Raw genomic sequence first — 16,364 nt, 5'->3', positions numbered from 1 at the left:
TTTTGGGAGCCCGATCCTGATCGCCGATTCAGATCGGTTTTTTGAGAGCCCGATCCGTTTTTTAAACCATGGGCCAAATAGGTTCCCTCTCTCTAATAATGAATCCCAAATTTCCTTTACAATATTTTTTAAATAGCTGATTTTGACCAATTCCATATTGATCTTTGGAGTGGACGATCCACCCTCGGCCATATTTTCAAACACTTTGAATGGTGTGGAATCGGCTTTATGCCAAAGATAAGGGAATAGGTCATGAGGTCTTTCCTTATACAATACCCTATGGGCTCCATTTTCAATACCTACTTAATTGCAAAAGACATTGCCAAACCGTTTATTTTTATTGAAATTCTAAAGGATACCATTTATGACTTATACAAAGAGATTACTTACTTCTAATACAAAAATGTTACTATCACTCCTGTTATCAGATTTCAAATCTTATGATTGTGTGCGATTGATCAACTCAAAATTAAAAAAAAAAAAAAATTGAATTTTGTAACAACAATCCATCCAATTTGACATCTAATGACAAATAGCAATTGTAAACTCCTTGTCAATTCCTAGTTTAGAGAAGCCGTAAAACAATAAGCCACTGCAAATGACATCTGGAAGAGTTTTGAGAGAGATGGATATGTTTGGATTATAGGTGTGTAAATGTATTTTATTTCTCGTTTTCATATTTTTGTGTTTTTTTGCATTTAATATTGTGCTTAGCTGGGCATTTACTCCCTTTGGCCTGTCGACCACCCTAAGGAAGCGTTCATTGTTTGTTTCTTTTGGGTGAGAAATTGACAGGAAAATTATATTTTATTCTTGAATTTGAAAATATTTTTGTATGTTTCACATTTTACATTCAACTCCTATTTTTTTTAGAGTGTAAACTATTTTTTTTTTTTTTATGTTTTTATCTCTACATCAAATTCATCCCAAGTTCAGCATCTTTATACTTTTCACCGTCACACACCTATAAAAATAATTATAAAAAAATTTAAAATAAATAAAATTACTAAAAAAATAAATGTTGTTTTTAGTTTTTTTGAAATAATTTTAATAGCCGTGTGATAATGATTAATATAGACATACCAACTGTGTAGAAAAAAAATAAAATTTAAAAACACTTTATGCTTTCAAAATATAGCACTTGAATGTAAAAAATGAAATATATGAAACTTTTTAGATTTTAAAAGTAAAACATGATCTTCCTTTAAATTTCCCTAGAAAAATCACTTGTCATCTCCCTCAAGTTTGATATGGGGAAGGGCTTCAAAATGCAAAAACCATTTACGACTAATCAGCAGAAAATCACTATAAAACTCTTAAAAAATAATTCAAAGTTCTAGACTCAGCCCTAGCCCGAGCCAATTTACTCGGCCAAGTCTAAGTGGACTTAGCTAAGTAATGTATAAGGGCCCAAAAAGCCCTAAAAATTTAAAAACAACACACTTCCCCCACCCATAAAAAAAAAAGCTAAAAAATGAAATAGGAACTTCAAAAAGTGAAACAAAACTAAAAACATAAGAAATCCACAGAAGCTGAAAAAACTATAAAAAAAAATATGGAATTTGAAAATATTGATTTACGGTTGGGGACATTTCAGAAAACCCAGAAAAAAAGAAAATAGCGAAGCAGGCCACTTGACAATCAAAACTCACAAATCATGATCAAATTACACATCATTTTTATACATTGATCTCACAAATTTATATATAATTTAAGTTTCTATTTTCAATATACCTGAATTGTATCGGGTACTTGGCATGGCCAAGAACTTGAGAGTCTGCCGAGTAGTCAAACACTCAGGGCAAAATATTGGAAACCCAGTCGCTAGAAGAACTTTTAATGGAACTAAATTTCAAACGATAATTGCAATTTCTCAAGATTTTTTGATGTATTTTGTAGGAACATCAAAACTTGTCATCCCTAAATTTTGTGCGACTTTTCTATGTTTCATCTTGTCTCAGATTTAATCGTTGAGATCTTATTATCAGTGTCAAAGCCCTTTTTCAACTAATTTTTGAGTTGGCTTCCGCCAATGTGCTTGTTTCACTTTGAGAACTTTCGGATCAGCATGAAAACAAATTCAAATTTAAGCGGCAACACAATTAATCAGTAATATATGGCATAATATAAGATGTCATCATTTTCTCAACAAGCCATCCTTCCTACTAAGGCCCCTCAATCCTACTATGTTACAGTCTGATGAACGAGAGGTTCAGAATGTGCATGAGCAAATGGGCCACTTCATATCTTGAATGACAATTCACATCAGATGTATGTGAACTGTTCAGTGCTCAAATTCTCAGCAACTACAATAATAGAGGTATGACAGTTTCCCATCCAATTTCGAGCGTAACTGACGAGCAGTTAGTCCTCGGTAACTGTTCTTGAAGCTCGCAATGCATAAATCGAGCACCTTCTTGGATAAGCAGTCTTCTTGGTAGAATGGCTGTCCTTTGAACTCTTCAAGAGGCATCCACTGCAGAACAAGAGTAAGTTCAGTAGACCATGAGTTGGTCTTAATGAAATAATGAAAAGTTTCATTGCATTTCTCACAATGGCTTGTTGCATAGACTATATTACATGGGCCTCATTTTAGCTTAATTAGCAAATGAAGATAAGAAAATGTGAGTCCTGTGACATTTGGTTCAAATGAATCGACACCCATTTTAGTGTGCCTCCATATAAACCAACTTACCTACCCAAACAAAAAAGATAACAAAGGAAAAACTGTGGAAATGCTATCAAAATCAGAATATTATACCATTATCATAATCCAAGCCTTTTCCCAATTGTTTGGGGTTGGGTCGGGTCCAGGTCCGGCCAAGACCCAAAAAAATGATTTGGGACCCGGACTTGGACCCAAAAATATAGTGTGGAACCCAGACCCGGAACCACAAACATTTTGTGGGATCCGGACACGGACCTGGACCCAATTGGACCTGACCCAAAAATTTAAATATCTAGGTATTTAATTATATTTAAATATCTATTTATTTAATTATATTTCATGAATTGGGACCCGAAAAATATTACCAGATCCGGACCCAAATAGTATTCGGGTCCAAGATTTGGACCCAGACCCAACCTGCCGGATCCAATATTTGGACCCATACCTAGATCCAGACCCGGATAGGGTCTACCCCTCGGGTCCTGGGTCAGGTTCGGGTCCATTGCCACCCCTAAGTAATTGGTAATAGACAATACAATAATACTTCTAGGTTCTGACCAGAGGCAGCATTAATCACCTTGGCAGCTTGAATTTCTGATTCATCGGTGGTAATCACTGTTGACAGGGGTTTCAGCATGCAAATGAAGAATAAGTCTGATTTCTCGAAATCCATGAAATGGGCATGCCTAGATTTTGTGAATAAATGTTAGAATTTTTTCTTCGCAGCCTCAATAACAATTAGACACTGTTGTAGAGTAACATGTGGGGAATGAGCACATCCCAAAGAAATTCAACAAATAGCATCTACACCCATGAGAGATGAAAATGACAATGTCATAACAAATAATACAACTTTTAAAAGAAACAAAAGAGAATTCTTTGATGACCATGCCTTTGGGTTCTTTTGATGCACAGCAAGAGAACATAAAAAGGTTTCAGATTGTTGATTGGCTCGTGGAACAAAAAAGTGTCTATACTCAAGCTATCAATGTATACTATAGCATAAAATGTATCATTATATGCTGAAACACTAAAAATTGTTATATATAGAACTGATTTAGTTGTCATCCTTATCCGTTTTGTCGATATTTAGAATGAGTTGATGTGGGAATGGGCTTGGTTTGCAGCAAGCTAATTGGAACTATTAGGTCAATCAATTAAATTAGCTTTGTCAAGTACAGCACCATTAACCTTATCATTGATCTTGTAGATCCATTTGACCCGACAATTTTCCCACTCGGTGGTGGTGAAACCACGTTCTGATTATCAATATTTTACAGGGAATGAATTTCTTCGATCATAGCTTCTTTCACATACCGAGTCATGCAAATTCTTATTAATGTGACTTACAGTATGTTGTAATGCCTTCGGAACAAATGTTTGATGCTTATGGCCAAAGGCTTAATTGTGAACACAATTCCGCCAGGTGTCTTTTTTTGCGAAGTTTGGCAAATTCCAGATTTAGGAGTAATCCTCAAGTAGTTAGTACAAGCATAGACCAAAGGATATGAAGTAGAGATTGGTGGGAAATGCATGCTTTCCATCGGACATGACAGTCTATTTAAACTCTTGAGAGTGAAGACGTTCAAGGGATGAGGTCTTCGCCATAAATTGTTGGTGGCTCAAGAGGGAGGCTGTATAAAGATAGAAGTGAAAGGCCTTCCTGAAAAGGATGCTGAACTGATCTAAATAAGACAATACAACAAACTTAACCTAGGAAAGGTAACTTAGTGCAGATATATATGAGCCTTCATGTTTCGTGGGCTGAGCTGTAATAGATGAAGGTTCACATACTATCATAGACTGAAACTTACAGTGCTCTGTTGAAGAAATGTGGGATACTATATGCAGGGTCAGGAATGGTCTACCATTCCTAGGTGCAAGTACAATTACTTGTTGTGAGCCAGGATGGAAAGTTAGATGACAGTTAATTGATGGAGAAGGTCGGAATGGCAAATGAACCAGTCCAAGGTGCCATCGGGTGCAATGATTCATTGCGAGCAGAGAGAGGCTAGTTTCTGTGATGTGGCCATGTATATGTTCGTAATTCAGGCCTAAACAAGTTAAAGGTACTTGATGAGCACTTAAAAGTACGATTTGTATTGTATTTTACCCAAAAACAAAATGAATGATGAGTATTTTACATTGATTTGGTAATTTCTTTAGTTTCTCAAAAAAGACAAAAAAGTTAATTGGTATGGAATTTGGTCTATACTGAAACATGCTTTTTCGACTTTAAAATTTGCATTAGCTATACCAACACTGCAAATTTTTGCTGCTGTAAAATGGGGCCAATAAAAACAAAGGAGAAAATATTAACTCTATAAACGTATTGGCATACAGTGGGCATCTATGCATAAGGAGTAATCATTAAAGCAAAGGTGTTATATTGTCCTTCTACTTGTACACGGCACAGTTCAAACATTTGAGGAAAGAGACTCTAGAGATGAGGAGAAGAATTTCACTTATTCCTACCTGAAAGCAATCACTTCTACAAATTCAGCATCAATCTGGAACAAGTAACAACAAAATAAATTTTGTCTCTAAGACATTAATCAGGTGAATAACAAGACTAGTATCAGGAATAATTTAACACTAAGATTTTGGAAAGCTATCTTGGTTAATGAAATGGAAAAATATAAGCAAAACATGGAATGGTTTTTTTTTTTCTTACACCAGTTTCTTCTTTGACTTCTCTTATGGCTCCTGCAAATATCTCCTCGGACTGCAAAGTCATTCAGAGAGAGACAAATAAGATATTTTACGGTATCATATACCAAGCACAATGAAGGGTGAAAAAATGGGGGAAAAAAAAAAACACTATCCATGAAATTTAGGTCCCATATGCGTTATGTTCTGAAACTTGAATGACACGCAAATGGATAACAAGTCGTCAGGTAATGTTATGATGTAATTTGTCAAGTCTTAAATCAATTTAGTTCAGCATTTTTCCAAATGGGAAGTAAAACGATTGATAGCAAATAACAAAACAATTTTCAAATGCTTATGGTTCTATTCCATGCTTATGGTTCTATTCCAGTCATAGATTTCTAAATTGTTTCAAACTATAAATCATTTTTTTCCATATTCCACTATGTTTATATTATTGTTTTCCATCTTTTGTGAACTTCTAATACTGTTTATATACTTTTTACTCATTCTTTCTAGTTTAACAACTTCATTTGTATTTTATTTCACAACTATTTAGCCTTTTTTGGGCTCGTAGATGACTCCGGCAGATCCGGGCCCGAGTTACTTGACTTGAGCAGGTGCCCAGTTCCTAGCCTGAGACAGGACTTGACCATTGGTTTGAACTTAATATAACTTCTACCCCTGGGGCACTTTTCCTTTAGCTCCTAAGAATTTGTACCAAATTTGACTTCACTCCAATAGAATAGAAATGTAAGATATTTTCTGACACTGCTAAAGAGTAAACAAACCCCTCAAGATCCTCTCACCCCCAACTTAACTGACCTCATGGATTAACCTTGCAAAGAAAATATGACTAGAACCAGCAATATGGAAGTACAAGTTTGCTGAAGATTCATATATATACACACAAACACATACACACATGTAGCACATCAACCTGGCCTTTACGAAAAAATAAATCGAAGCCACTTTAACCAGAACCCAAAAATAGTTACTGATAATAACCCAAAAAATACTATTGGGAATCAGGGAAATTGTAACTTTAGTCATAAATTGTTACTCTATAAGTTTAATACTTAAGGAAATCCAAAGTAATATGAATACCTTGTCAACAAATCCAGTTGGGAATTTCCAAACTCCTGAACACCTTAAGGCACACTTCTTTTCTTGCACTACCAGCACCTGCACAACAAGTTGCATTCAGAGTCATCTTATAAAAGAGGAAAAAAGAAGAACATGGTATTGATATTCAAGTCACAGAGAAGATAATTGAACACCAAAACAATGGCAACAGAAAATGCATATATATGTCCAGATTTTATCTCCATGTATATATTCATTGCATAAGAATGCATGAAGAAACACACCATAATCGGAATGGAAAATCATTAAAGGATTCAAACTGCACCTCCTTTTTATCATTGATTACAAAACTCCCAACTCCAACCAAATGAGAAGCACTGGAGGGAAGCAAGCAAGGCTCTTTAGGTATCCAATATGTTAGCATCACATATCCTGGTTCGGCGTGATGATATGTGAATCCCTCCTGAAGGCATAAACGTATAAATATGATTAAGAAAATTCTAATTTCAGAAAGTAAAAGTTCACATATACCAACATATCATGCATAAAAATAATTTGATTGCATTTGTCTCAAGGTGGTGCCACTATAACAAGGACCTACTTCAAAACTCTTTGTAAATCAGTTTTGTCTTGACAATTTTTTCTGTGGGACACATCTGGAGTCAGCATATCAATATACACAATGCATTGATGACATAAGTTCATTCCCATCCCCACAGATTAAAATTAAGATCTTTGTCCCAGTAACACCACTAGTTTATGGTGCTTGACCCCACAAAGCACATTCTATGAATCCCATTGCCTCATTCTGTGAAGTGATATTTCATAACAAAATTCCAAACTTAAAATGAAAATCCTAGTTAATATAATGCCACAGCTAATCAATTATTGAAATCCTTTCCATCAAAAAAGATAATGAATATGTGGCTTTAGCATTTGCCTTTACATGAAACATATCAGAATAAAATCAGGGAAACAACATGCAACTTACATTAAACTTCAAAAAAGTACTTTTTGAGTCCTCTAAACATCGAGGAATGACGTCAGATTACATGTACTTGCTCTTCAAAAATTCCTTTGTTATGAATTAAGAAAGCCATTGAGGAACCATCTCCAACAATTAAGAGCTCAATAATCCCAAGAAATTTGCTAGGAGGTTGTAGTTTTTAATTTTTTACCTTTATTGCAACTGGAACAAGGTCACATTTATCTTGATATATCTTCAGCCAGATTCCCTTCTTCCCCTACATTACAGATGAAATAGAAATTAGATAACTTGGACCCATAAGTTCCATCTCTTTCTAATCTACATGTAAGAGTGTTCTTTATTAGCAATCAGTAAATATCATAAACGCCATGGGAATGATAAATGACTGAGCATTACAATAATTCCGACGACATATCGAATGAAAAGTCCCCACAATGTCTCATAAAGGAAATATAGCTTGCGTAGAAATGATTACAGAATTCCATGCATAAGGAAGCTATGTACCATAATTCAAGGAAAAATAACAAGGACTCTGCGAGTTAAATTGAACACCTTTATCACCTAAACCAGGGCACTTCAAGGATGTTGCTAAAACCTTGATTGTTTTGACGACAAAAAGTAGGGAAAATTATCAAAAAAAAAAAGAAAAAAACAAGTATACAGTTCCTATGCAACTTACCTCCAAAAGGAGCTTTTTCTTTCATTTTTTACCCCAAAACATACTTTCTTAGCAAATACCCCCAACCCAAAAAAACCAAAAAAAAGGCTAAACTACCCTCACACTTTTACCCATGCCTCTCTCTCCTCTTTCCCACGTTCGGTCAAAACTGTGGTCGGGCAGTCAAAACAAGTAGTCTGGCACTTTTCGTTCTAGTCACAACTGCAGTCCGGCAGTCAAAACAAGTGGTCCGACACTTTTCGTTCTGGTCAAAACTGCGATCGGGCAGAACATACATGCCATCCGGCACTTTCGTTCTGGTCAAAACTGCGGTCCGACAAATTGAATAAGTGGTCCGACACTATTGTTTATGGACAAAAGTGCGGTCCGGCAGACATGCGGTCCGGCACTTCCTTTCTGGTCAAAACTGCGGGTCCGACAAATTGAATAATGGGTTTGGCACTGCTGTTTTTGGACAAAAGTGTGGTTCGGCAAAACAAACACGCGCTGCAGCACCTTTTTTTTTTTTTTTTTTTACAAAAGTGCGATATGTAGGTATGGCCACGTGAATGTCCGACCAAAATTATTTTCTTTTTGTACAAAAGGGGTATTTTTGTAAAACAAATGTAGCTTTTTGTATTTGGGGGTATTTGCTAAGAAAGTATATTTTGGAGAAAAAAATGATAGATAAAGTTAGGTTGGGGGTTAATTGCATAGAAAGTATATTATTGAAGGTTATTTGTAATTTTCCCTAAAATATAAGAGGCCTTTATAAAAACCAATAACAGTAATTGGAAGATTTAGCTATAGTTGGATGAATGTTTGTCACCTCAAGCAGCAGTTAGTCACCGACATCCATTATCAGGAACTGGTGTTGAATGTGCATGTGATGTATCATACAAAATACACCACGGCTGTAAGGTATACTTTCCTGAGATAAAAATAGGGCTCATATTGTAGACTTATGACTTATGACACTTCCATCACACCTCTTCATTCAAGGGCATCCTAAAGCACTAAGAACGCTAAATATGAACTATGGTGTTCTTAGGATTCACTTAATCACAAATATAAAGTCTTGTAAAAACCCAATCTACTAGATTGTTGCAGTGTGGACTCAAACTAAAGGAAAATATCGTGTATTTGATGTTATGCTATATATATATATTTTAAACTTCACAACTTTTTAAATTATAAAGGTTGTGAAGGGTGGATTTATTAATTCGGTAGTTTATTTTTTAAAAAAAAGTTATTCTTTTGGGGCAATTTTGTAAATATTAGTACAAGACAAAAGGTAATTTTGTCATCTCCATAAAGGGTAAAATTGAAATTTGAACTAAAAGACAAATGCACTTTACAAATAAAGTTTCAGGACACTAACTTCCAAAATACCATTGTATTTTTGTAAAAATTTCAAATTTACCAGTACTTAATGGTAAATTTACCTATTTAAATAACTTTTTTAATAAAAAAATAATTATTATATTGATAAATACAACCATCACTCCCCTTTAACTTGAACATTTGTATTTTGAGGGGTTGTTTACTTTAAACAAACCTATATATATATATATATATATATATATATATATATATATATATATATATATATATATATATATATATATATATATATATATATTTGTGTTATCAAGATTAAATTGGTCAACGAACCAGTGAGGTGAATGGTCCAGTCAAAACTAGTTCGATCGTCAGTTGAAACCAGCTGGCCAAAACTGGCTACGTATTTGTTTCGACCAGTTTTTGACCTAGCCTGATTTTTACTTTGAACCAAACGGCCAAGGGTCTGGTCAGAGTTATGACTGGTCGGACCATTACTCCAGTTTAGTGTTGATAACTATCAAAGTGTTCTAATCGGCTTTTTTTTTTTCTACACTTCGCATAATGTGGGTATTTATTAAAAACTAAGAAGTTATTGTAACATTCGGATTTATGACTTCTCTCTTACTCCAGCTAACTGAGATTTGAGCTTCAGTGCTTAATAGGAAAGAAGGCAGATACAACCATGAGGTTTTACAGGAAATCATAAGATCGAAAAGTTTCAGTTGAATAAGGCATAAATCCATTAGGCCACCACAAAATATCAATGGAGTTTAAGATGTCATGAATCCATAATACATAAGAGCTAGACACGAAGAGGACACATCCCCTACAAAGATACAAACCAAGCCTGAGAATTTGCAGGAAATCATAGCATGGAAGAGGCAGATTGCCATCACAAAGATATAAGAGAAAAGTTTATATAGAGCCAAGGCTTTAAACAATTAAATTAGAGCCAACTTCAAAAAATTTATTAAAAAAGGTTGTTTTGATGCCCAAATATTTTCAAATTGATCATCTCGACATCAAGGTGCAGGGACATGAGAAAAAATTGGATTCAAGTTTTGGAAATAGTGTATATTGTAATGTATTTTTGGACTATCAAATTTCAAGATTTCCAAGTGTTCATAGATATGCTCGATCTACACTATTTTTTAAGCTTTAAATTTTATAATTAAAAATAAAAATATATTTTAAGGCTATCACAAAGATTTTCAATATTAAAACCACATTTCTCCATACTATTTTATGGTGGGCTCTATTTTGTTTGTTTAGAGGCTCAGCTTTATACAAACCGCACCCAAGATATAAACTATGCTTATGCTGAAGATTTTATGGGAGCCATTGCACTTGGGAAAGAACACATGAAGAAGGCAGAGTTCCATTGAAATGATATTCAGCTTGAAAATTTGCAGGAAAATGTTACATGGAAAGCTCACCTTCAATTTCCAATCAGAAAGTGAAGCTCTAAGCGAAGAAGCGAAAGTAGCGGCATTTGATGGCAAACGATCAGGATCAATAATTTCTCCATCATAATCATCTTCATAAGAATCAAGCGATTCAGTTTTTTCAGAGACTGAAGTATTTGAGAAAACACCATTGTCTCCATTTATCTTTGTAGCTCCTCGAAGAAGAGCATTGCGAATATGAGAGAGACTGCTTTTTGGTGATCTTTTTGTTACCAAGCAAGATGGCTTGATTGCAGAGCCTGAAACAAGAAGGAATGACGAATTTCGATGAGTTATTGATCAGCATACAGAAGAAGAGAGACAGAGTTCTGGTAAAATTACTGATAATTTAACATGAAAACTTTAAGAGACATGCATTTACTGCTTATGGCGTCAAAGGAAGACAGCGTCGTGGAATCAGCACTCAGTAGACCTGAGAGAGGGTGGAAATGATTAAACACTGCTCTCTCTCTCTCGTCATGCAATCATGGCACACACACTCTCAACCACTGTTCGAAAAATCGAACCGGCTTGGAACCGGCCATTCTGAGTAACTCCATAACCCAGCTAGTTCAAACTTCAACCATCCTAACGGACTAGTCCGGTCAAAAAAGTGTTAAAAAAATTACGAAACAAATCTTAAAAAGCGTAAATATATGATTAAACAAAGCACTTCTAGATAAAGTAGTTGAAAATCAAGGAAAAAATAAATTTTAAAATATCGATTTGTGCCCTAGAGCATTTTTTTTATTTTCCAAAAAAGATGGAAAAATATAAAAATAAGTATTCATAGACAAAATATTTTCCAATCTGTTCTAAAATGTCGTATTACAAACATCCCTTATTTTTTAGAAATTTATATAATTTTTTTATTTTTATTCTTTAAATATCCAGACAGACCACCACAATTGGCCAAAATCGGATCAAACATTGTCTGGTTCCAGTTGGACCTGCCGAGTTTATAAACACTAGTCTCAACACACTCTCTACTGACTAAGGGGTACAAATAAGTAGGTTGGGTTTAGTTTGGACCGACCTCTTCAGACATTTGGACCTGAACCGGATCCTGATACATGTCATGAATAAAAGAATTATAATGCTTAATATTATATTTTCAAATACATAAATAATATATTCTTATGTGTGCGCATGTACATATTTGGGTTCAGCTTGCTTGACCCGCCAAACGATATGAGGTATAGCGACCCAGATCGGACTCCAAGGTCCAGTCCACACAAGGCTAGGTTGGTCGAACCACCCGATTCACACCCGTGCTCTACTGTACACAATCATGCGTGTTACGCATCAGATTTCTTTTGAGTGTAGGGGTGGAACTGGATAGGACCCGACCCAGGCCCCGATATGGGTCCAAAAATTTGGACCCAAACACAATTTTGGCCTCAGTCTATGTGGATTCGATCCGAATAGTGTTATTATTTAAATAAGATTTAATATATAATATTAAAATAAATATTATTATATAAATTTAATTATAATATTTAATTATAAAAAAGTTTATATAACAATGAAGGCACACCTCAAAAATTTCCCTAGAAGAGATTATTTTGATGTCCACAAATTCTCAAATTGACCGACCTCAAGATGCATAGACATGAGAAAATTTGGTTTTCAAGTTTTGGAAATAGTGTATCTTGTAATATATTTTTGGACTGTTACTTTTCAAGATTTTAAAGTCCTCATTGATTAGCTCGATCTACACTATTTTTTAAACTTTAAATTTTATAATTAGATATGAAATTTTTTTTAAGGCTATTACAAAGATTTCCAATATTAAAACCACATTCCTCGACACTATTTGAAAGGGCGTCTGACTTTGATTGTTTAGAGCCTCGATCTTATACAAACCGTACTTTTTATATAATATATGTATATATTTAACAAAATATTTAAATATACTTAACTATATATTTTTTTCTCTTTTTGGATCGGGTCCAATCGGGTCTGGTCAAATCGAGGTCCAGTCGGGTCCCGTTGCCATCCCCATTTGAGTGAGGACTAGACCACCAATCTAAGATACCGGGAGGACTTTGATGGAATGAAACTGCCCACAAATTAGGTTATCTCTGTGTTCCCTGGCTCTTATTGAGTTATAATCACTGCTGAGGGAACGGGTTTAGGGCACCGTTGGCCAGGGGGCCGATGGCTCAATAAAACATGAGTTTATATTCATGTTATGGTATCTAAAGGGTCAAAACCTCTTACAAAATCATAAAAAATTACGAAAAAAAAAAAATTTATAGTCACTAGGGAAAAAAATCATCTAGATCAAAACCCCTTATAAAATGAAAAAAAATTACAAAAAAAAGGTTCAAAGCATTCCAATTTATATTAGAGGAATAACTTTTAACTTTTTATTAACATGCTATCTTAAAAAAAAAGGCTTAGGTTACCTTAAAATCCCTAAACAAACAGGGTATTTCATGAGGCTCTAACAAAATAATGGGAGTATCACTGCTTGTTGAAGGTCAGTCACGCTATTGAAATGCCCCTAATTGTTGAGGGTCTCAACTTTGAACATGGGCAACTTGGATTTTGAAAAAATGCTTTGAGGAGGTATCTGAATGAAATCAAAATAAAACTATGAATCTTAATTGGGGTGGTTGACTTGCTTACTGCTTGGGAAATTTATATATCGAACCAAAATAAGCTGTGATGCTACAAAATGGTCCATATTTTGGGTCATTTTAATGTAATATCCTACTTTCTTAAAATCTCTTTATTTCCATTTTACCCTTGATTTGAAATGCAAACTTTAAAATAGCCTTAAAAACAAACATCAGGAAGTTCAAAAGTCTAATGTTTATATCACTCAGAATACACAATATCTAATGTGTTTCGATAGTTCAAAAGTTAAACTTTTTTAACAACCTAATTTTTTTAATTTTTGGGAGTTTAATAGTTGGACTTTTAAACTGTTCAAACATATTACTTTTTTTGTGTTTTCTGTGGTTCAACATGAATACTTTATTTGTTATGTTTCATGGGGGACGAAAGTAGGAAACTCAAACTGCCCAGATAGTTTTTTGGGTTTAAAAATTAGATTCTCAAATTGAAGGTTGTAGAATAATAATAAAAATTAAAAGCTGAAAAAGTAAGACTTCACAGTAGAATAAACCCAAGACAAAGATATATTTGTGGGGCATTTTAGGTCCCTGTTCCTTTTATGATTTTGTAAAGGGTTTTGACCATATATTTTCTTTATTGTTGTTATAAGCGAGAGAGAGCACTCTTAGGGAGCCTAGTCACTAGTCTTCGCGACAAGCTATGCCTTCTTAGTGCACAAAGGTTACTTCTCATTGGATTGGTCACAACAAATGCTTTACTAAAGCACTCTTTTATGGAAAAAGTTAGATATGGTTGTCCCCTTAGAATGTAGAATTAAGGTGCGCCTCGGGAATCTTTCGAAAAAGGTTGTTTGATGTTGAGAAAAAATATAATTAATCATCTTGACATCAAGATGTGTAGATATGGAGAAACAAAGAGATTTAAGTCTTAAAAATACTATATCTTTCAATACAATATTTAGACCGTCTATTTTCAAGATTTTTATCTGTTTATAGATATGATTGATTTGAACCATTTTGGAATTTAAACATTCATAATAAAAGATAACTAATAAATTCTTGAAACATTCTAAGTATTTTCGAGACCGAAGTTGTATTTCATGACAAAGTTTGGTGGTGCACCTTAATTTTATTGGTTAAGGTTGGAACCTTATGCAAACCCAATTCCTCTTTTAAGCATATAAGATGTTTCTAAGGAAAACAACAGAAAAAGTAACATTTAATATATGAAAAAGAAAAAGAAGGCATATTTACATGCAAAACCTGAACTAATATTCAGTTTGAAGTAGAAGATGTATCTTTATTCACCTCTTGCTAGGCTGGTTTCCGTGCTGAGATTTCCATGAGAACTGAACTCCTTTTTCCATGAAAACTTTGTGTCTGATGATGGGGATTGAAAGAGTGATGAACCCATGACACTGCACTCCATCATCATGGCCATAGTTCATGGACACTATATTGTTTTTCTCATTGAAAGTTTGTTATGGACCCAATTTATAGCCTATAAGCATCTGATGTCAGGAGTGGCAAATCTATGGGATAATGCCTTTTAAGTGGGGCATACTGGATTGTCAAATACTGTTCCTCTCCCTGTCTCTCTCTCTCTCTATCTGATGGTGAAATAAAGAAGTTGCACCTGATGTCAGGGTGGCAAAACCAAGGTATAATGCTTCTTGTACAGGGCAAATTGGTACGGCTGAGAATTTATCATATCCGACTCTTGTATAGGGCAATTTGGTAGGGCTGAGAATTTATCAGATTCCACTCAAAACCCGAATTTTGGACCCGAAATTGGATCCGGGTATAGGTCCAAGATTAGTTAGATCCCGATCCAAACCTTGGATCAGAATAATAATTTTGATTGGATTTGGGTACAAGTGGATCTGATCCGATTATTAAAATATTATATATATATATATTGTATAGTTTTTTTTTTTATATATATTGTTTTATAGATATGAAATAATATATAAAATAAATTTTTTGGATATATATTCAAATCTAGATCCCATGTTACTATATATATTACTATTTTTTAAATACATATTGTATAGTATTTTTTTGTTATATATTATTTTATAGATATGAAATAATATATAAAATAATCTTTTTGGATTCGTATTCAAATCTGGATCCCATGTTACATAAATATATATTGTATACTATTTTTTAAATATATAATGTATAGTATTTTTTTGTTATATATTATTTTATAGATATGAAATAATATATAAAATATTTTTTTAGATCCGTATTCAAATCTAGATCCCATATACTTTTCAGATCTTGATCCATATCTAAATATTCTAGATCCGATTGGGTCTGGATTTGAATTTAAATGCCATGTATACTTTTCGGATCCAAATCTAGATACAAATTGGATCGTGAAATAATTGTCCTTCCTCACCCTCTCTCGCACACAGACAATGGGATTGCACCTTTTCTAACACTGAATAGACTCCATCAAATTTAAGCAGTTAAAGTGAATAAAATTTGGCAACTGTCTTCCACTCTCCATATTGTTGAGGGCAAGACAGTCGGATAGAAACTTGCTTACTTTACTAGAATAAAGAGATTTTGAATAAAGCTCACAAATTTTATATATAATTTGCATATCCAAACTGTAGCAATCATGATGTAAAATACGTGAGATATTAGTGAAAAATCTACCACCAACTACTAAACACGTAGCACTGTGAATTGAATAAATGCCTCTCACTCTAATATTAAATTGTAAAGTTAAAAAAAAAAAAATTAATTGTAACCACTTAAAAATATCATAATCAGGGTGTCACTTGAAAAGAACTTCCCCACACCTCAGTTGAATATTGTGGCTTTCATTCCAATTTATACCTTAAAAAACCACTAACCATTTCAAAAATAGATAGGGGCATGTACTACCCCACTAAATTACCCAAAAAAAAAAACAAAAAACTTCCAT

At 34.0% G+C, this 16,364-nt stretch overlaps 1 protein-coding gene across 4 annotated transcripts; it reads right to left on the bottom strand.

The window, feature by feature from the left end:
- Positions 1-2,085: 2,085 nt before the first annotated feature.
- Positions 2,086-15,035, bottom strand: LOC18443494 (nudix hydrolase 8). Of its 4 annotated transcripts, XM_011628470.3 has the most exons (9): positions 14,732-15,035; positions 10,830-11,098; positions 7,582-7,647; positions 6,729-6,866; positions 6,425-6,502; positions 5,343-5,393; positions 5,144-5,178; positions 3,246-3,354; positions 2,086-2,476 (listed from the first exon to the last, which is right to left on the bottom strand). In XM_011628470.3, the coding sequence occupies exons 1-9, from the start codon at positions 14,862-14,864 to the stop codon at positions 2,300-2,302; spliced, it is 1,056 nt and encodes a 351-aa protein (XP_011626772.2). In that variant the 5' UTR covers positions 14,865-15,035; the 3' UTR covers positions 2,086-2,299. The 4 variants fall into 4 exon arrangements, with proteins under 4 accessions (XP_011626772.2, XP_088723206.1, XP_088723208.1 ...); XM_088867080.1 differs by lacking the exon at positions 5,144-5,178; XM_088867082.1 differs by lacking the exons at positions 10,830-11,098; positions 14,732-15,035 and adding an exon at positions 7,944-8,066.
- Positions 15,036-16,364: the final 1,329 nt, after the last annotated feature.

This window comes from Amborella trichopoda, chromosome 5 (assembly GCF_054954075.1).
Source record: "Amborella trichopoda isolate Santa Cruz 75 chromosome 5, AtrichopodaSantaCruz75HAP2 v2.0, whole genome shotgun sequence".
Taxonomy (NCBI): domain Eukaryota; kingdom Viridiplantae; phylum Streptophyta; class Magnoliopsida; order Amborellales; family Amborellaceae; genus Amborella; species Amborella trichopoda.
This window is presented reverse-complemented; position numbering and strand designations above follow the sequence as displayed.

Bases quoted from the DNA above. Each gene is read 5' to 3' on its own strand.
- LOC18443494 (XM_011628470.3), bottom strand. From the start codon at position 14,864: ATGGCCATGATGATGGAGTGCAGTGTCATGGGTTCATCACTCTTTCAA. The intron at 11,099-14,731 runs GTGAATAAAGAT...TTCTTGTTTCAG, and splicing joins GGAAACCAGCCTAGCAAGAG to GCTCTGCAATCAAGCCATCT. The intron at 2,477-3,245 runs GTGATTAATGCT...CTTGTTCTGCAG, and splicing joins CAGAAATTCAAGCTGCCAAG to TGGATGCCTCTTGAAGAGTT.